Raw genomic sequence first — 22,875 nt, 5'->3', positions numbered from 1 at the left:
TTTGAGGCATTCCATACATTAATATATAATGTCTTTGGTCCATATTGCTGTTTATAATGTTTGCTTGCTATGAGAGGAGAAATGAAATAGTCACATGTGCTTTTATCAAAACTATTGTGATTTGCACAGCTGTTCCAAATATCGCCAGACTGCAAAGGCCTCAGTCCTCATCTGGAGGGACCACAGCCTTTAGAGATGAAAGCTAATTCCATTTCTCTACTAGCTCCAGTCCAACTGGATGAATCGGTTTGTAATGTCTGCTGTTGCTCACTACAGATCAAATTAAGGTAATCAAACTCACCATTTAAAACCTGAGAATTTAGGTTTCTTTAGATGAAAGAACAGCATTTAGTTTGTTAAATCATCCAGCCTAGACATCTGTGCTTTCTTGTGCTGGCCAATAATACCTAGTTTAATCAGTCGTTGTTTTACCATGCCTAAATGATGGGGAATTCATTTTGAGAGGTCTAGCTTTGTAAAATTTAAAGGCAGATGCAAATTGACTCACTTAATCTTTTCGGCTTTTCTAATCATTTTGGTCTATTTCTCAGTGTAATTTGCCTTACAAAGCTTTACATGAAGGGATCTAAAAATGGAAATATCAAACAAGGCATAGGTAGCAGCATGCAGCCCAGCAAAAGACGTAAGGCCAAATTCTGCTCTCACTTACACCAGTGCAATCTGCTTTGGCACGGCACTGGTGTAACAGACATTGGCCCACAGCATAACAGTAACTGCTAGATTTCACCACATATGCATTATAAGTATCTTTGTTGAGTATATAACACTTGCAGAGCTACAAATAAATTGACTGCAACGGTTCCTTATGTTAAGTGCCTAAGCTCCCATATACAACAATACTAGCAAGTAGAAGTAAACACCATGTCAAGCACAATACTGATTACACTTCCCACAGACTCTACCTTTTACAAAAAATTTAGATTCATGAAATTTGCAGTTACTACACTTCGCAAAACTGGTGAGAAATCTCTGAAGAAAGAACTCCCACAGGACTAGCATGCATTGTGCAATGCAGGAGGAAAAAAATAAACACTGTCTAAATAAGTAACCCAGAGGAAGATGAGGAGTCTGAATTATACACTTTTCCTTGCCACAGATGCAAGAGAAAGCAGTACAATATCATTACTTTTTAAAAAAAAAATCAAGTTTTGTAAAATTTTTCATATTAGAAAAAAGTCCATTTATCAACAATAAAACTTTTTGTTTGAAAAATGCCAACCAGCAGCAGTTGCCACAAGGATGTTGTACAATCACAAATGGGAGGGGAAGTGGTCTGTGCAGTTGTCCACAGGATGGAAGGTGGTCCATGAGAACCTCTCCATCAAGAGTTTTCAATTATGAAAAACGTTCGAGAACCACTGAATTAAGGTTCACAACTTCATTGTAGGGAAGGGAAATCTTGTTATCCTCATTGAACAGATAAGACACAGAGAGGTGAAGTGACTTGCCCAGGTTCAGAAAGGAAGCCAAAGGCAAATTTCAGAGTACAACTCATATCCCTGGCCTCAGCTGTAAAAATAATCTCTAAAAACTAAAGTGCACACTCATCTTACCCTCTCTTTAATACACTTAAACAGACACCACCACCATCCTGCAAGAACTTTGCATAGGACCCACAATAAAACTTTATGAATTTTCTTTGCAGCCAAGCAGCAAAGTAAGATAGACTGTTCACAGAGCTCAGACTGAGATCAGTCCATAAAGTTGATGAACAAAGAGATGTATTGTAAGGACATGGAATTACAAGAACAATCAAATTCCATTCAAACCACAGGAAGAAGAAAACAAATAAATCAAACGTACGTTGAACCGAAAAGGTTAAGATACATAAATTGGTTAGGCTGAAGTGGGGGATCTAATCTCCTCACTTCTCTGTATAAAGTATCGCAGCACTATCCAGATGCCACAGAGCCTGGGACATTCAATCCCTCTGGCAGGGTTCACAAAGAGTGGCAAAACAAGCATCTACCATCACAGAGGGGCACAGCACATGTGCAAAAGAACCCAGTGACACTAGCATTAATATCATGAAAACACCATGATGCTAATTACTTCTAAAATAAACAACATTATTCGACAGCTGACAGTGCCCTTTTTAAGGAAGTCAGCTCAGGCTGAAGAGTTCATTGAGAGGCTGGTTCCTGAAGGCCTTCAGGTCTGAAAGTATCAGAGTCAATGTTATTTGACTCCATCTGAACACTCTCTTTACAAGGCAAAACATAGGGTCAAAACTCTTTTAAACTCTTCTACTCACTTGTTCTACCCTAGTGTTGTGGAATAACACCCCAAAGGCAGTAATGAATCAGTCTACTTTTCTGCAGAGGAACCGAAGAACATTTTTACTTCTCTGTCAGCATGGCACTAATTAAAAAAAAAACAACAAGAGCAAATAAGAGGAATAAGTCAGAGTAAACTTAAGATGGTCTAATGGGCTACAGCACTGGCTTTTCACTTTTGGAAATTTTGGTTCAAATCCTGAATCGGGGTCCAAAGTTTGATGTGATGGTCCTGTCTAGAATACAGATTGCCAAATATTGGAATAGTTGGTATGGCAGCAAGCCGTCTGACATGCGTTAGCTTTGTGTGGGCTAAGCACAGGACTCATTGCCTGGCTGTACTCGGTCTATCTTAAAACAAACTCACCATTTAAAAGCTGAGAATTTAGGTGTCTTTAGATGACTTTAATGAGCACTAAAATTCTCTTACAGACTTAAGGAAAAATGAAAGAGGAAAGAGAAGGAACACAATAAATAGCTAAAGAACTTGAAAGGAGCTTATGTACTATGGGTGATATCCTGGCCCTAATTAAGTTAATTGGAAAACTCTCACTGATTTCAACAGGGCCAGAATTTCAGCCTCTCTCTCTTTTCCAAGCAAGTTTATTTAGTATGCCCAGCCGTTATCCTCTCTTCCTCAGGAGAGGCTGCCAGATTTATTGGTGAATCAACAACTGAAGACAGAACTGAGTCAGAGGATTCAGAAATCAACACTGCAGATCTTTAGAAAGTAGGAAGAGAGGAACCTTATTTCAAGAACAGTTCTTAAGAAATTGCCCCCAAAACATAATGAATTGCAAAAGAACAAGGCATTTGTTACATTTCTGAGCTGGGAGACTTCAGATATTTAGACCATTTATTTGGCTGACGGTTTGTTTAGAACACACAGTTTTTATTACTCTGTAGCATGGGCCAATTTAGGGACAAGCTGGGCTGCAGACCATGGTAGAACCCCCAGCTTCACCCATGTCCCTAGAGCACTATTTGAAGCTTCAGAAAAGAGCAGATATGCGATTCTTTATTTTTCTTGTTTTCTTAAAATGAAAACTTTGGGCTGGACATTAGCGATCACTTCGTTCTAACAAGAGCCAGCTCTTTCTGCCTGGATAAAGACATTTCATCCGTTTGGAAATATAATGCCGAGGTCTTTATAGGCACTCCAAATTACTTTCTTTGCATGGAAGAGACCTTTGAATTAACCTTAGAACTCCCTGGTTTGTTGACAACACGCCAGATTTCTTTGAATGAAAGTAATATCATTTATCCAATGTGATTTATTATTCTTCATATGTCTGCCTATTATTGCTACTTGAAGGTTTGGTCTCCTTTACTCTAATCAAAAATCAATAAAGAAGGATTTTAAAAATCTGCAAAGCTTCACTCTCTTATCAAAGATTCAAAAGATTTAAGCTCTTTTCGTATAAGCGAGACAAGAATTAGTCACACTCTATCAAACAAAATTGAAGAGAATTCTCTGACTCATTCCGAGGCCAAAATATATGAAAGGAGAAATAAGTTTATTAAATTGCTAGTCTGGCAACTTTAAAAAAAAAAAAAAAAGAGGGAGGGGCAGAAACTACTAGGTTTACTCCTGAGACTGAACTTCCAGAAGAATCTGAGGAACTGTCACGGATTGAAGTGTCACGAGAGGAGGTTTTGGAATTAATTGATAAACTTAACAGTAACAAGTCACCGGGACCAGATGGCATTCACCCAAGAGTTCTGAAAGAACTCAAATGTGAAGTTGCGGAACTGTTAACTAAGGTTTGTAACCTGTCCTTTAAATCGGCTTCTGTACCCAATGACTGGAAGTTAGCTAATGTAATGCCAATATTTAAAAAGGGCTCTGGAGGTGATCCCGGCAATTACAGACCGGTAAGTCTAACGTCTGTACCGGGCAAATTAGTCGAAACAATAGTTAAGAATAAAATTGTCCGACACATAGAAAAACAAACTGTTGAGCAATAGTCAACATGGTTTCTGTAAAGGGAAATCGTGTTTTACTAATCTATTAGTAATTCTTTGAAGGGGTCAACAAACATGTGGACAAGCGGGATCCAGTGGACATAGTGTACTTAGATTTCCAGAAAGCCTTTGACAAGGTCCCTTACCAAAGGCTCTTATGTAAATTAAGCTGCTATGGGATAAAAGGGAAGGTCCTTTCATGGATTGAGAACTGGTTAAAAGACAGGGAACAAAGGGTAGGAATTAATGGTAAATTCTCAGAATGGAGAGGGGTAACTAGTGGTGTTCCCCAAGGGTCAGTCCTCGGACCGATCCTATTCAACTTATTCAAAAATGATCTGGAGAAAGGGGTAAACAGGGAGGTGGCAAAGTTTGCAGATGATATTAAACTGCTAAAGATAGTTAAGTCCAAAGCAGACTGAAGAACTTCAAAAAGATCTCACAAAACTAAGTGATTGGGCAACAAAATGGCAAATGAAATTTAATGTGGATAAATGTAAAGTAATGCACATTGGAAAACATAACCCCAACTATACATACAATATGATGGGGGCTAATTTAGCTACAACAAGTCAGGAAAAAGATCTTGGAGTCATCATGGATAGTTCTCTGAAAATGTCCATGCAATGTGCAGAGGCGGTCAAAAAAGCAAACAGGATGTTAGGAATCATTAAAAAGGGGATAGAGAATAAGACTGAGAAAATATTATTGCCCTTATATAAATCGATGGTACGCCCTCATCTCGAATACTGCGTACAGATGTGGTCTCCTCATCTCAAAAAAGATATACTGGCACTAGAAAAGGTTCAGTAAAGAGCAACTAAAATGATTAAGGGTTTGGAACAGGTCCCATATGAGGAGAGATTAAAGAGGCTAGGACTCTTCAGCTTGGAAAAGAGGAGACTAAGGGGGGATATGATAGAGGTATATAAAATCATGAGTGATGTGAAGAAAGTGGATAAGGAAAAGTTATTTACTTATTCCTATAATACAAGAACTAGGGGTCATCAAATGAAATTAATAGGCAGCAGGTTTAAAACAAATAAAAGAAAGTTCTTCTTCACGCAGTGCACAGTCAACTTGTGGAACTCCTTACCTGCGGAGGTAGTGAAGGCTAGGACTATAACAGAGTTTAAAAGAGAACTGGATAAATTCATGGTGGTTAAGTCCATTAATGGCTATTAGCCAGGACGGGTAAGGAATGGTGTCCCTAGCCTCTGTCTGTCAGAGAGTGGAGATGGATGGCAGGAGAGAGATCACTTGATCATTTCCTGTTAGGTTCACTCCCTCTGGGGCAGCTGGCATTGGCCACTGTCAGTAGACAGGATACTGGGCTAGATGGACCTTTGGTCTGACCCGGTATGGCCTTTCTTATGTTCTTATGTTCTTAAGGACATACTCTGTATCCTCAGATTCCTGAGCTATTAAATCACAATACTCTTCTCAACGCGAGACCTCAGAGGAAAAAAGTAGGGTCTCTCTAAACTGAGCTTGTGCTACCTGTCATAAGACACAGCATGATGAATCTGTGTCCTGGCGTAAGTATTGCACTTTGAAAGTCCACATCCCTTCACTGAGAAAACTCTTTAGAACCCCTTTCTGGGCATGCACAGCTAGAGTTGGCAATAAGAGAGCGGCTGGTTAACAACTGCAAGAGGTTTTCCATTCTTTCTTTCTTCGAACATTTCCTGAGTTGTTTACCCATGTTTGCTTATTTGAAACTCAAGATTTGCCTGTGGCTATTAAATGGATGTCTCTTTCTCCACTCTATTACAGGGACAAGACAAGAACCATCTCGCCTCCTTTTTAACAATCTGTGCCGCCTTAACAAAGACCTGAATCATTCTCTGTCAGTGAGTCTCAGATGGCCCATGTTTCAAGCATCTGACTTCAGGCACAGAGAAGTTAGTACCATTAGGAGGATGGATGCATATGACTGTAGCAATAAATGCTATTCATCTTCAAAGTGCTTACAATCCTAGGAGGTAAGTAAATAATCTATCTATGAGCAGAGGGAGGTACAGAGAGGTTAAGTGACCACAAAAGGAATCAGTCAAAGACAGGACAGGATTACAACTCTGCAGTTTATTTTTGGCACCCATGGATGTGTTTAGACCTCTAAACCATATACAAACTCAGAAAGTAACTTCACATGTGCTTATAATACTGGTTGCTCATCACAATTCTCAACAATCTTTTAACTTCACTATTCACCAGGCCTATACCAAGTCACTGTCAACATCACACTCCTTAACATTTCATCACATTGCATATTGCAAGGGGGCAAGATTTGCAAATGTCTAACTGCACCTTCCATATGCAACAGTAAAGAAAATAGTACAATCCAGTTGAAACTGCAAGTGAAATTTTCAGTGAAAATGTAGTTACCCAAGTTAAGCTTGGTGTCCTAGCCAAGTTCTAACAGCCCTACATTTACAGAAAGCAGCATGAGTTCTTTAATCTCCGGTCAGAAACTCTGTTTGACTTTCCATCCAAAGAGCACAATGCCCCTTAAATATCAGTCCTCGATTCAGCAAGTCACTAGCAACACCCGCCTTCAATAATTAGGCTCTCTCTGACTAACTCCCTTCTAAGTACTAATAAAAACATCAATATTTTTTATTGACTAGATGTGGACAAATCTGACATGGAACCACTGAGAAACCATATGTATGGAACCACACAGTTGTCTTTTTACAGTTGCTATTCAGTGCACTTTAACTGCCTAGTAGTGTCTGTCCCTGTTCCTAGCATTCAGTAACATTGAGCAGCACCAAAAAACTACTTCCCTGTATTTCAGCAGAACAAGTACACATATAAAGCTGGAATCAATCCAGCATCATTGGCTACCTGACCAGGGAGTGCCCCTCAGGAAATCTTCAGCACTGATCACAACCACTGGGAACTAGTCTGTTGCTATTCACTTTCTGCTTTAAGAAAGGGGAATTAATACGCCATAATGGAAACTAGGGCCTGATTTTCAGAAGTGCTAAGTAGGTACAACTGCTACTGAAGTAAATGGAAGATGTGGCTACATGGCACCTCTGAAAGTTAGGGTCTTCAGTATGGAACAAAACAGTATGCAGAGCATTTACAATTCAATGACCCAACAAAGAGGCAGAAATTTAAATTACTGAGATTTCTTTTTATTTTAATATTGTTTTTTTCCCCCCAATAGGCTATATCTATCAGCTTCCCTTTCATTTTTACACAGCCAAATGTGTTTTCTTATAGCTAACTATAAAGGTATATTCAAACTCAGGGCAATCCATCACATCTGAGTCTTCATTATTAAGTCTTCCAATGGCTCTTTGAAGCAATGGGTTCATTTTATCTACCTCAACCCCTATATCCTCGAGTTGCACACTTTATGGCCTTCTCTGACCAGGATGCAAGAGGGTGTGCATCCTTTAAATAGCCTGGAGCATTCTGAAAGGAAATACAAACGAATTTGGCTACAAGAATTAAAAAAATAAAAAAATAAATGTTGACCTTTATGAATTTATTTTTTAATTCAGACCCCAAGTTGCTATAGTAAATGAAGAAAGAAGGAAGGTAAAACTTAGCCTAGACAGTGTTTGTTATATGTATACAGGTAATCTGGTTTGGAGAACTGACACTGTTCTCAATATAGGGTGGAATGATTTTCCCCCTAAACGAGTCAGAAGGGGAATCCCAATAAAAATAATGAGACAGACCCTGAAACCCTATCGCAAACCAACTCAAAACAGGAAACATTATCCCATTAGCCTGGACATTTCTTAATCATTAATCCATCTGTTTTATTCATTCATTCACTGTCTGAGGCCCTGATCCAAAGCCCACAGAAGTCAAGAGTAGTCTTTCCAGTCACTTTAAATGGACCTTGACAGTCTACATTTTTTTTCTTCAGGTTAATAAACAAAGAGAAGACCCCTAAAACAGATGGGACAGAGGCGCCCATCTGTCGCCCTGACATTTCATCTCGGGAGGTATGCTGCCTGCCGGGAGCCCGTATCCGAGACGTTACGGAGGCATTGTCGAGGATTATCCAGCCCTCTGACTACTATCCCATGCTACTCATCCATGTGGGCACAAATGATACTGCGCGGTGTGACACTGAGCGGATCAAGAGTGACTACAGGGCTCTGGGAGTACGGGTGAAGGAGTTTGGAGCGCAGGTGGTATTCTCTTCAATTCTTCCTGTCAAAGGTAGGGGCCCGGGCAGAGACAGATGCATCATGGAGGTGAATGCCTGGCTGCGAAGATGGTGTCGCCCGGAGGGCTTTGGCTTCCTAGACCACGGGATGCTATTCGAGGAAGGACTGCTAGGCAGAGATAGCGTTCACCTTTCGAGGAGAGGAAAGACCCTATTCGGACACAGACTGGCTAACCTAGTCAGGAGGGCTTTAAACTAGGTTCGACGGGGACAGGTGAGCAAAGCCCACAGGTAAGTGGGGAACATGGAGACCAGGGAGATGGGTCGGAAACGAGAGGGAGTGTGGGCTATATTGGCAGAGAGAAAGGAGGGTCAGGACAAAACTGGGAGGAAAGATCAAACCAGTATCTTAGATGCCTATATACAAATGCGAGAAGTATGGGCAATAAGCAGGAAGAACTGGAAGTGCTAATAAATAAATACAACTATGACACTGTTGGCATCACTGAAACTTGGTGGGATAATACACATGATTGGAATGTTGGTGTGGATGGATACAGCTTGCTCAGGAAGGATAGACAGGGGGAAAAGGGAGGAGGTGTTGCCTTGTATATTAAAAATGTATACACTTGGACTGAGGTAGAGATGGACATAGGAGACGGAAGTGTTGAGAGTCTCTGGGTTAGGCTAAAAGGGGTAAAAAACAAGGGAGATGTCATGCTAGGAGTCTACTACAGGCCACCTAACCAGGTGGAAGAGGTGGATGAGGCTTTTTTTAAGCAACTAACAAAATCATCCAAAGCCCAAGATTTGGTGGTGATGGGGGACTTCAACTATCCGGATATATGTTGGGAAAATAACACAGCGGGGCACAGACTATCCAACAAATTCTTGGACTGCATTGGAGACAACTTTTTATTTCAGAAGGTTGAAAAAGCTACTAGGGGGGAAGCTGTTCTAGACTTGATTTTAACAAATAGGGAGGAACTCGTTGAGAATTTGAAAGTAGAAGGCAGCCTGGGTGAAAGTGATCATGAAATCATAGAGTTTGCAATTCTAAGGAAGGGTAGAAGGGAGAACAGCAAAATAGAGACAATGGATTTCAGGAAGGCAGATTTTGGTAAACTCAGAGAGCTGATAGGTAATCATGGGAATCAAGATTGAGGGGAAAAACAACTGAGGAGAGTTGGCAGTTTTTCAAAGGGACACTATTAAGAGCCCAAAAGCAAGCTATTCCGCTGGTTAGGAAAGATAGAAAATGTGGCAAAAGACCACCTTGGCTTAACCATGAGATCTTGCATGATCTAAAAAATAAAAAGGAGTCATATAAAAAATGGAAACTGGGACAGATTACAAAGGATGAATATAGGCAAACAACACAGGAATGCAGGGGCAAGATTAGAAAGGCAAAGGCACAAAATGAGCTCAAACTAGCTACAGGAATAAAGGGAAACAAGAAGACTTTTTATCAATACATTAGAAGCAAGAGGAAGACCAAAGACAGGGTAGGCCCACTGCTTAGTGAAGAGGGAGAAACAGTAACAGGAAACTTGGAAATGGCGGAGATGCTTAATGACTTCTTTGTTTCGGTCTTCACCGAGAAGTCTGAAGGAATGCCTAACATAGTGAATGCTAATGGGAAGGGGGTAGGTTTAGCAGATAAAATAAAAAAAGAACAAGTTAAAAATCACTTAGAAAAGTTAGATGCCTGCAAGGCACCAGGGCCTGATGAAATGCATCCTAGAATACTCAAGGAGCTAATAGAGGAGGTATCTGAGCCTCTAGCTATTATCTTTGGAAAATCATGGGAGACAGGAGAGATTCCAGAAGACTAGAAAAGGGCAAATATATATATTTTCCCATCTATAAAAAGGGAAATAAAAACAACCCAGGAAACTACAGACCAGTTAAGTTTAACTTCTGTGCCAGGGAAGATAATGGAGCAAGTAATTAAGGAAATCAAACACTGCAAACACTTGGAAGGTGGTAAGGTGATAGGGAACAGCCAGCATGGATTTGTGAAGAACAAATCATATCAAACCAATCTGATAGCTTTCTTTGATAGGATAACGAGCCTTGTGGATAAGGGTGAAGCTGTGGATGTGGTGTACCTAGACTTTAGTAAGGCATTTGATACAGTCTCGCATGATATTCTTATCGATAAACTAGGCAAATACAATTTAGATGGGGCTACTATAAGGTGGGTGCATAACTGGCTGGATAACCGTACTCAGAGAGTTGTTATTAATGGTTCCCAATCCTGCTGGAAAGGCATAACGAGTGGGGTACCGCAGGGGTCTGTTTTGGGACCGGCGCTGTTCAATATCTTCATCAACAACTTAGATATTGGCATAGAAAGTACGCTTATTAAGTTTGCGGATGATACCAAACTGGGAGGGATTGCAACTGCTTTGGAGGACAGGGTCATCATTCAAAATGATCTGGACAAATTGGAGAAATGGGCTGAGGTAAACAAGATGAAGTTTAACAAAGACAAATGCAAAGTGCTACGCTTAGGAAGGAAAAATCAGTTTCACACATACAGAATGGGAAGAGACTGTCTAGGAAGGAGTACAGCAGAAAGGGATCTAGGGGTTATAGTGGACCACAAGCTAAATATGAGTCAACAGTGTGATGCTGTTGCAAAAAAAGCAAACATGATTCTGGGATGTATTAACAGGTGTGTTGTGAGCAAGACACGAGAAGTCATTCTTCCGCTCTACTCTGCTCTGGTTAGGCCTCAGCTGGACTATTGTGTCCAGTTCTGGGCACCGCATTTTAAAAAAGATGTGGAGAAATTGGAAAGGGTCCAGAGAAGAGCAACAAGAATGATTAAAGGTCTTGAGAACATGACCTATGAAGGAAGGCTGAAAGAATTGGGTTTGTTTAGTTTGGAAAAGAGAAGACAGAGGGGACATGATAGCAGTTTTCAGGTATTTAAAAGGGTGTCATAAGGAGGAGGGAGAAAACTTGTTCACCTTAGCCTCTAAGGATAGAACCAGAAGCAATGGATTTAAACTGCAGCAAGGGAGGTCTAGGTTGGACATTAGGAAAAAGTTCTTAACTGTCAGGGTGGTTAAACACTGGAATAAATTGCCTAGGGAGGTTGTGGAATCTCCATCTCTGGAGATATTTAAGAGTAGGTTAGATAAATGTCTATCAGGGATGGTCTAGATGGTATTTGGTCCTGCCATGCGGGCAGGGGACTGGACTCGATGACCTCTCGAGGTCCCTTCCAGTCCTAGAATCTATGAATCTATGAATAATTCCAGAGTGCAAAAAAGGATGGAAATCCCAAAACTATTTACATGCATGAAAAAATCCTGCAGGAGGTAAGGATTCTGTGCTGTGACGTGCTGAGTATACTCATATGTATGAAAATTAATTTGGGCTATATCTACCTAGCACATGTCAAGCTTGCTTTTCCTTTCAACTAAAGCTACCACCATGCATAAAAGAACACGGACAGAAAATATTTTTACAAGTTTGGCAGCTGCATACAGAGAGATTACAGTCATTTTCTTCTTTTGCTTGCATTTTCTGGTTGACATACCTATAACCTCAGGAAGGGTTCTATGGTATTTTCCATCATCAGCAAGGATACTTAGCTGATCAGCCTGCAGCTTTCCATACTCCTAGAAGTCAGATAGCAAGACATGCAGAGTTCCTCCAAGTGCTTTTTTTTCTTCCCTATCCTTCATTTTTAGCTAAGCAGGGTCTTTATGGCTTATTGCTCCCTCCCTGAAGCAAAAGTTAACAACAGATGAGGCACAGAAAACCTCACTGCTAAACATTAAGAACATCAGTACTGACCTTAACTTGGTGTTACGAATTCATGGGGGCCTTCAGGAAAGTGAAAGCAAGATTTATTTAAATGGACCTTTTATGAAAACGACTGTGGTTTCCAGCTAGTCAGATATATGCAGTCGATAAATAGCCTTATTCACCTTGCAGTGTTTTTGAAGCACTTGGGAACAAAAGCATTGTTCTGGAGGGTTGAGGCAGAAGAATTTTGCTAGACATACTTTCAAAGACTGTGCTGTTAGCATTAGAGGATATTTTAAAAGGTAATTGCTCTGAGAAAGATCTGCAGACAGTGATTTACTAATGAGATGCCAAGCATGGGAAACCATGCAAAGGCCTCAAAACCTGTAGACTAAGATAAACAGTACAATAGAATATACTCAACAAGTGCCGGTGTAAACCATAGAAAATATATATATAAAATATGAAGTTATTAAACATTTAGAGCCAGGGAATTCATAGTTTGTGGGATGACTGAGGAATCTCCCTGGCTTTTCTCCCTACCTATAAACCACTGTGTAAAGGGCAATAACATGCAATTTACTGGAAGAAATAAATAATTCTGTATTAAATATCTTGCCATAACTAAGGAACATACATACAGAAATGTGAGAACCAGCTCTATTTTAAGATTAGATGTGAAGTAAAAGCCACCGGACAACTATATATAATAAAATGGTTTGATAATAATACTTTGCCTTAATTGCTTACAGTACTTACAATCTGAAAAGCATCAAGCCCTCCTGCGTCATATGTAGCTATATTACATATAGCAGCACTTCAAATACTCTAAAAGCAACACATAGACCATGAGAGATGTTTAGGTTTTAAAAACATAAATAATGCTTCCTTCTCAGCCAGGGACAAAAAAGGGGGTTTACTCTTTAGCTAATATTTATAACACTTTATGCTTGTTTGCAGCAGAAACTGCCATAAGGTGCTTTGGCAATGTTGTCATGAGTATAAAGGCCAAGAAGAATTCAGTGGTAAGGCAGAGGGAATAAAGTCAGTGACAAGGCACGTTAAATTCACCCTAAAATGACCGCCAACTCTTTCAGGTCTGGTATCCTCAGTTTTGTGATTCTGCTGTCCACATTCATTTTGTGAATGACACCCCTACCCGGTTCTTCCCCCACATCAACATAGGCCCAATCCTAGACTTTATTCAGGCTAAGTACACAAGAGTTTTGCTTGCATAAGGAGCATGGAATCTGAACCATTGTATGCTCTGCAAATTTTACAGTTAGAAGTAGAGGACAAGTTGCAATTTAATCATACTACTAATAAAACAATGGCCTAAAAATGCCAAGGAGAGTGGCAGATCAACCATGTAAAGGGTATTCCTTTCATGCTCCCTGAATAATTGTGATACACCAATGAAAAAGTTGTTATCCTGACAGTATGCCAGGCTTCCTTTCTCCCCACTGTCTCAGCAGGTACAGTTCCCTTCTGCATGGAAAACCAGGAACTATAAGTAGTTGCTTTTGCTACTGACCATTTCTAGCATCAGAGGGACAGTATGCTTTGACTAATTTAGTTGATAGCCAGAATTTAAAACTGGATAATTACTTTCAGTGACTCTCTTGTAATTCACCTAGCCCCAAATCTAGAAAATATAGCAGCTCCTTTCTTTGTTGCTAAGGTTGGGTTTACAGTGTTCTATTCCTGCCTCTGTCTCTTTTCATTACGTTTTATATAAAATGTAGGAGTTAACAATAGTGTTTCTGTCTCTCTACCCTTCCCCTCTGCCTCTCCTCCCCTTCCCGTACACACAGACTTCAATCAGTTTCAATACCCTTTTTAATTAATCTGGTTGTTTATAGAAAGTTCTTTTCTCTAACAGCCACTCAGGACACTTCCACATTGGGGACTGGAGTTTGGGGCCAAGATTTTCAATAGTGACTAGCAATTCAGGGTGTCCAGCTTGAGACACCTGAAAAGAGACAGATTTTCAGAAAAAGTTGGCCACCTCCCTTCTGAAAACTAGGCCTCATTAAGCAGTCTCAAACTGGGCACCCCCAAACAGATGCACCTCAAATCACTAGTCACTATTGAAAACCTTGGCCTGCGACTGTAGCTGAGTCTTTCTTCACTCGCAGTACAGGGGAATCCAGAAGTACTACAGGAGACAAGCCTATTAAATCCCATCAGGCATTATTTACTATAGTCATTGGCAGCTGAGTGTAATGGGACAGATTGTGACAGCTGAAAAATGAGCCTGCAGATATAAAGGGTATAGATGGAATGGCAAGTCTTACTTAGGTGGTGGTGCAGTTCTTTCTGTCCTTGGAGGCCTAGACAGCATGCTTTCCAGAAAGAGGAACTATGGTCAGTGTGTAACAGAGTCACCAGTAGGTTACAGATGCGCAGAAAACAGGAGACCTTATGTGAACCCATTTAATCAAGGCTATTAAACAGATTATTAGGAAATAGAGTTTACTGATGCATTTCCTTGTTATGCAAGAAGAGTAGCAAAGTTGAAACCAACAGGAGCAAAGGAAAAGAGAAAGAAGCAGTGACACTCATTCTACTAAACAAACAAACACTGGACAGCTGCCTTTCCAATTCGTGCAGTTTTCATTGTAAACCTCTCTCCAATGAAATGCGTGGCCCTGTTCCAAGCTTGGCATATGCAAAACTAGTGAGAAGAAACCTTAGAGCTATCAGTCTATGCTCTTTCTGGGGTATAAATATAGAGCATTTATAAAATTAAATGGAACAATCAACCATCATGGCTTAGATGTCCTTTATCAGCAGTGCACATATATTCCAACAGTGTGATTACCCTAATCACAAGCATCAACAACAAATTAGTCCTATTTAAAATTTAGTGGCAACAAAGCCATCAATCCAACACACGCATTCTGTAATTACAGTCCATGTAATATATTCTATAATTCTTCGTGTGTGCATGCCACATGAGCACGCACCCCTACAGACGCACACACACACACACACACACCCCAGCACCACCACGGAAAACAATTCAACATTTACTGTGCTGATATCTTTGATTCTGCCACAATCATTTGCACACAGGATTTTCTATTCTTAGTACCACAGAACAGAAAATGCTACTGGCAACCAGAGTGTATATATGTGTGTTTGCACATGTGATAAGAGAATAGCAGCTTTCAGCATTGTTGTAGCCGTGTTGCTCCCAAGATATTAGAGAGACAAGGTGGGCGAGGTAATATCTTTTATTGGACCAATTTCTGTTGGTGTAAAAGACAAGCTTTTGAGCTTACACGGAGACTTGAAGAAGAGCTCTGTGTAAGCTTGAAAGCTTGTATTTTTCACCAACAAAAGTTGATCTAATAAAACATATTACCTCGCCCACCTTGTCTTTCTAGAGATTAGTAGAGCATATATATAATCCTTGCCTTATTAACGTTAAACCCATTCCTTAGCAAAATTGTAAATTATCACTTTCAGGTTATACTATGTTATGGGAAGAGGAGAAAGGGCAACAGATAATTAAAATGTGAATTCATGGAACTATTTCAAAAACAAAGCCGAAGATTTGATTCAATGTGAAATAACTTGATATGCCTCATGCTAAATAGCGTAAGCAAACTAGCCAGGACAGCCTGCCATTTGTCTGGTAGAACGATGGTCTTTGCCTTTACAAGTGAGTAGCGTCATCTTAAAAAAATCACTGATTTCCCGTTTAGAAATGCGATTTTTTAAAGTCTAATAAAAAGAAATTGCGCCTGCAAGTCATGTTCTCTGTACTCCTTTCCCACCTCTCTGCCTTTACAAATAGTAACATACAAATGAAAACAGGGTAATTTGTTTCTATAAAATTCATCTGCTCTTCTTGTTTGTTCCCCACCTTAACTCTTACTGCTTGGGACATCATAATCCTCTCCACAGCAGGTAATGATGCAAATTTTTGCAAAAGCCAGTAAAAAAAACGGGAAAATTGTTTATCAAAAAATCCTTTTTTCTTACTGAAATTCAGAACATTTCAGCCTTCTCTAATTATGACTAGAACTGTGTGAAGCATTCACAATAAAACAAATTCACATGTGGCGCCCCTTAATCCAGGATTCATTACTAATGCCAAGTTCAGAGCAGGTTTGCTATAAGGCTGGTAAACCTTGTTCCATGTCAAACCTCTGACATTTACGGTTTAACAGGGATTGGACAGGAAACCAGATAGTTTGAGATTCATTTTACTTTGTGTTTTGTTGTTCATTTGAACCAGGAACTCCAAGCAAAAATAGGGGTACCGGGGGGTGGGGGGTTGGGGGTGGAAGGGGAACCAACTACACAAGGCTCAAAGTACCAAACAAGCAAATTCCTGGGAAATGAAATCACTGCATTGCACACAACCCTAATTTTGTCAACTGGTAAAAGATAAGAGGCTAGTGAAACCTCAAGGAATAAAGGGTGGGATTTCAGAAGTGCTCAGTGTTGAGCAAATGGGAAATTTTATTATTGCCTCCAATTGCAGCAGAGTTAGATCAAAGCAGAGCCCTTTTGAAAATCCTCTCCAAAGATTCTGATTTTACATCAAAGTAGCTAGCAATAAAAAATACACAAGACATATGACCTGTAGTCAGAACTACAGCATCACTAAATAGACTGATTTCCCATGTTTTCCATATGGCATCAGTTGACATTTTAAAGAATCCAAATTAAGAACTCAACAGTCCAAAAGTCTTCGTCATTTTTATCCTCTTATCAAGAGCACATACAGAACTCTTGGCATGCAGGCAGTATGTGCGGGACCCGCGCTTTTTAGCATAATTCAAGAGCTGTCTGTTACCATATAATGGTTTTTCGGCTTAGTTATCTATACACTTAAGGAAGGAACTCTTAAAAATTATCAACAAACCACTAGGTAATTATTTCTTACTTTTATCACAAGATATGACTTCACTGGTTGTAACTACCCCTTATTACTGAGGGTGCCTCTTATTTTAGACATTTATTTCATCTCTGTCCCACACAAATCCAGTATAATCTCATTTACACATTTGCAGTGCAAGTAACGTGTATCTGCAATACTGATCTGTGAAAGTGGATTTAAATAACATTGTCCAGGGCCGGCTCCAGGCACCAGGCACCCAAGCACATGCTTGGGGTGGCACCTGGTAAGGGGCGGCGGGGGGAGCGCCGTGTGGCATTCCGTGGGGGGGGGCGCTCCGGCGGCGCGGCGCTGGAAGGGGGTTCCGGCGGCGCTCGGTGGGGGGGGGGGGGGGGCGGCGGCGCTCAGTGCGGGGGCTGGGAGGCGGCGCTTTTTTTTGCTGCTTGGGGCAGCAAAAAAGCTAGAGCCGGCCCTGACATTGTCCACAGTATGGTTGTGGTCATGTTGTCCCAGGATATTAGAGAGACAGAGGTGAGATAACATCTTTTATTGGACCAACTTGTATTTAAACATGTCATTTATGCTAAATGATTCCCAGATCATTTTCAACTTACTACACTCAAATTTGTCCCTCTTATTGTGTCTCATCTGTATGTTTTAGTTGGTTTAGAGGAATAGATAAAAACATCAACTTAACCCTCAAAAGCTAGTGACCGACACTTGAAGCCAATGGCAAAGATCCCATTGACTAATGGCAATTGAATTGGGCTATGATCCAAAGCTCATGGAAATCAAGGGGAGTTTTTCAATTGACTTCAATGGGCTTTGGGTCATTAATAGTAATTTAATACAGCACTTTTGGCTAACTTCTGGTCTCAGACCAAACGAATGGGAGCAGCATGCATACATCCGATGGCAGAATTTAGCCTTTTGGATTTGCCTGTGAGAGTTATAGGGAAGAATTTTTCCTCTTACTGTCTATTCTGTTTTGGGGGGGGGGGGGGGGGGAAACACCTCAATTGTTTTTATTGATCATTTCCTCAAAGATTAGGTAACAAAAATAGCATATAAACAATAAGATTTTAGTGTACTTTTTTAAAATTACCTTGAATGCTGTTATGCAATGTAAGCTGAGTAATATCATCACCACCACCAGGAGAACTGTAGCTAAATTCCTCACATCCCATATCGACTCAATTAAAGGAATACTCCCAACCTGCCAGTCATAGCACAGAGTAATTGGTGCTAGCAGAAGCCAGGAATTGAAGGCCAGGAGGTACGAATAAGTTAGAAATCTGAAAGATGAAATGGAAATACAATACTTAGAATGTTCCCGATTCCATGCAAGTTTCTTCTTATGTTGAGAGCAGAGTGAGTTCACGCTGATCCAGGATATAGTCAATTATTGTCCCTTATACTAGAGGAAAAAAAAAAAATAATATATATATATATATATATATATATATGAAGATAGCAACACATCGTTCTATAAATATAAGTCTTCAACATGTGTTATTTATAAACACCATAAAACTTTAAACCAATTATCTCTATATGAGAATTGTACATCAAGTTTTGAGTGGCTTGACTGTTCTGCATGTATTATTGGAATGTTATATTTTGGAGGTGATTAATTATTTTTTTACCTGCTTTAATTCTATGTAATGTTTTATTCCTACAAAAAAAGTAATTAAAAGTTAAAATTATATACATAAGAGAGACCCACCCATCAGTCTCTTACGGCAGTATTGCTGGACTCCTGCGATGCAATGCAACCCTAATTCTGGCTTAACCAGCCATTTGAAGATTCCCTCTGTGCAGAGGAATTCATGGGTAGCTTAGAGCTGCTGCAGCAGTTCCTACATCAGACCCCCTCCCTGCTCTCTGGCACAGGGGACATGAAGCCCAGACCAAAGTTGGTGATTCCTGGCTTCCATCATAGCCCTTGGGGGGCACGAGCAGTTGGCATGAGGGGGCTGCAAAAGTGGAGGGGGAGAGAGTCTTCTAACTTTGTAATTTGGTATTTGTAATGCAGAGGGGATTGGGAGGTGGGCGCACGGGAAACATGCTACTTTTTGGGACACGTGAAAGCATCTATGGACTGGAACAGGAGCAATATGAATGCATCCAAGTAAATAATTTGACCCTTAGCCACTTGGCAGCTACTTATTTTCAAACCTGAAAGCTGCTCTCTCAAACTATGTTTACAGAAGAGTTTAAATACATTTCTCTGTGAGCTGCTGAAATTGGTCAAGTGCTCACAAAGTCCATTGAGGGGAACTGTGAGATTCATAGACTATAAATTTTCATTGGTTTTAAAAAAAGGCAAATATATAGAACCAGAAAGCACAGAGATTTGCATATAAATAATAAATGTATACAATATAGCACTTTTTCATCTGTGTCTGCCTCGGTTTTTGTATATTACACTCTGGTAGCTTACAGATTTATTAAAGTGATCCCAAAGGACTCCCAAGACATGTACAAACATATATAAAAGATCATTTCATCCACCATTTACTGTGAAAACAGAGCAATTACTCAGCAGTATGCAGAATACTATACAGAATTTTAGGACAGGAGGTACAGGACACTGTATCTAACAATGACCTTAGGCAGGCAGAATAGAATGACTCATTGGAATTTGGCTAAGACCCAGGGACTAACAACCCTAACTTTTGTGTGGAAAAATATTTAATAACCACAAGTGGTTGGGATCTTGATTTTACTTCTCATCCCAAAGACACTATCTCCAGCAGCATAGTGTCCCAACACCTGTGCTGATCAAAAAGTCGTAAGGCTGTTTCACTGTGAAAATTTCCTTTTCAGGATAGTTTTTCAAAGTACTTTTTCCAATTTTGATATAAAAATTGTAAATCCCACAATTTTTAGGTTTTTCCCCTAATTGTTTTCCTCCTTTTTTTCATTTTACCATTGTAAAGGGAAAGAAAAGGAAAGGAAAAGAGTATAAGGAAGGGGATTTTTTTCCTCCCATAGGAAAAAAAATATGAAAAAGCCAGTTTTTCATCTGAAAAAGTTTTGAATAAAAAATGTTGATCAGTTCTACCCATCGTCACATTGGGCCATTGGCTCGTTACTCTAAATGAGGAATGCCACCTTCTAAGCCAGCAAAATCACTTCCTGCAGTATATGGGGATTCCTCAGAGATTCACCAATTCAAAAAATGATGTAGCTCAGCCTTGATCAGCATGCGGGAGCTGATGGGTTTATACAGCACAATGTCGTATGGCTTGACTTGCCATATTTCCAAATGAAAACCATTCACATCACTCAGTGAAAAGTGTCAGTCTGCAATACTGTTATAAACGTGGCTAAGATTTTCAGAAGTGAAGAGTAATTTTGGGTATCCAACTGGAAATGTCTTAAATTTTCAGAGAACGAGTTATCGGAGTTAATAAAAGGGCCCTTAGTGCAACTTGTGTATTGGTATGTTCAAAAAGCATCTCAACAGTCATCCCAGATGGAAGATGCATCAAATTACCAGGCAATTCTGAAGCCTCATCACACTTCGACTATTTATCTTTCAGAGAGGAAGAGAGAAACGACTTGATACAAACGAGCAAAATGCTAAAGGGTTTAGATAACAGACAGGTTGGCCTTCAGCATCCACTCTCCAGGATACAAGAGGTGATAAAACTTTATGCAGCATGTAACAAATATGTGAAATTTGTTGTTACAGCAATTTAATGTGATTTAAAAAGGAATTCCAAATACATATATAGGCAAGTGTAATACAAAGCTCTACACTCTGCTGGGAAGTTAGTTCAGTGCGGATGATGAAAGGTTTTATGAATGGATCTATTTCCCCCCTCACCGAAGTGTTTTTGCCTTCCCCATAACCCTCAGGCACAGTCCACTTCTGGAGGCAGGTTACCAAAGTAGGCAGACAATTATTCCGTTCAGTTATGGCAACACTCAGGTTCCTTAAATGCAATCTGCCAACAGCAGTGAACTATTTCAAAGCCTACAAAAAACATTATGTACCATACATAGTTGACTGGTCCACATCTCCGTACATCAGAATAGAAACCCGTTGGCCATTTCTCCTGTTGTCAGTCCTGAGAGCTCTCACTTAACTTACTTAGTTTAGAATGCATGCACTACGTATCCCAGAATGGCAAAACAGAAAAAAACTGATTGATTTTCCAGCAAGCCTTTTCGAATTGTAAAAATTCTACTAGCGATGTTTCTTATCACCAACAATTTGGACAGTCTTTCAATTTTGGTAATCTTGAATGTTCTGTCAGTTGTGTACCTAAAAATGTTGGTGGTTTTCAATTTTTATATCAAAACTGGAAAATTTATACAGTTTTAGCAAAACTGCAGAATATCCATGAAACCCTACATGAATATGCATGAAACTCTGCAGAATATCCAGGCCTAAAAGACTTGTTTTCCACAAATAGTGGATAGCTGTTTTATCATCTATACTTCAATGTCATCTCTCAGACTGATAAAAGCAAATGTTTCTGTAAGAGCAATGTAGGATTCAAAACTTTTCTCCAAAGCCTGCAGACAGACCAATGAGGCGAGAGAATTATCAAGATAGAAAGGAACAGTGCAGCATTCTCTGTTATGTTAAGCAAACAAATTTTACAATGTATGAACCTGTACCCCAGCATAATGTATTGGAAGGTAGGGACTAAATATGCTACGGGTCTTAGATAAAACATAAATCTCTTGAACTGATTTTGAATTTTCTTATATTTAAATAATGGAAGCAAAAAATAGAGGGGGTGGGCAGGAGCCACATTCAGGCACCCATATGATTTCCTGTAAATCCAGCATAGCATCTCTTACCTAGCATGCTTGAATAAAGACAAAAGTTCAGTGCAGGCACAACCTTTCAAAAATATTATTTCAAAAGCTGACATAGGATAGAAATAATTTGCAATTTTAAACAGAAATGAAACCTCCTGGAATTATTCCAAGAGCTAGTTACATTTTAGGGGCCAAGCCATAGTCAGCAACTAAAGTATTTCCTTTTAATTAGCTGACTGACAATAAATTACATTTTAAATTAATCATCATCCCTGTATTACTACTCATTTCTGCTGGAATTTCAAGAGGGGGAAAAAGTACAGTGCTTAAAACATTTTCTTGTCAGGCCTGCTGCATTTCAGCCCAGATAACAGGGTAACTTGTCATGGTGAGGAGACAACTGGAGGAATTTGCCTCTTAATTGGCATCACTTAGTGTCAATTGACATGTCCCTCCCACCTTCACCAAGTCAGTTAACTGGGTTTGCATTGAAGTGGAGATCAATTTTTAATTGCGCATTGAACATGGAAATACAAGTTTCAGCAGTTGTCAAATGTGGCTTTCCCAGTCCCCCAGTCTCTGAAATATTCAGAAGTTGCAAGCTTTCTTTAGCTCTTAGACGTCGTCCTGGTGACCCATACTTTCATATTCTCTAAGGCTAGATTTAATGTCATGTGCTTTATTTGGCACAACATTTATTACATCTGTTGCAGAAAACAGGAGCATGGTTCCACTATCTAAACAGGTTGCCTTTAGTGCAGAGAGTGTTATTTTAGGTCACGGTTTAAACTCAAACAATATAGGACACAAATACTTGAAGAATTAATTTTCTGTTACCCCAGGCAGTAATTGAGAATGATTTAGAATGGAAAAGTCACAATCTCCATATTGCCAACCCGAACCATGCAGAAATCATTGAGTCTGCTAAAAAAAATCATGTGTGGGTGGGTGTAATCTGCCTTTTGGACTGGCTTTTGAACCTCTAGGGTTCACGTTTTCAGGCTTTTCTTTGCAACAATGACTTTAATTAAAAAAAAATAAAAAAGAGAGAGAGAGAGAGAGAGAGAGAAGGC

The 22,875-nt window shown here is 39.8% G+C and overlaps 1 protein-coding gene across 2 annotated transcripts in view; it reads right to left on the bottom strand.

Annotated features, from left to right (window-relative positions):
• TMTC1 (transmembrane O-mannosyltransferase targeting cadherins 1) overlaps positions 1 to 22,875 on the bottom strand; it is a 211,812-nt gene that overhangs the window by 92,901 nt on the left and 96,036 nt on the right. For both annotated transcript variants that reach the window (XM_034780420.1, XM_034780430.1), the window contains one exon: positions 18,126 to 18,315. In XM_034780420.1, coding sequence (XP_034636311.1) covers positions 18,126 to 18,315 — 190 coding nt within the window. The remainder of the gene's footprint in view (positions 1 to 18,125; positions 18,316 to 22,875) is intronic.

This window comes from Trachemys scripta, chromosome 1 (genome assembly GCF_013100865.1).
Source record: "Trachemys scripta elegans isolate TJP31775 chromosome 1, CAS_Tse_1.0, whole genome shotgun sequence".
Lineage (NCBI taxonomy): Eukaryota > Metazoa > Chordata > Testudines > Emydidae > Trachemys > Trachemys scripta.
The sequence above is the reverse complement of the archived record's forward strand: the minus strand, read 5'-3'. Positions and strand labels throughout refer to the sequence as shown.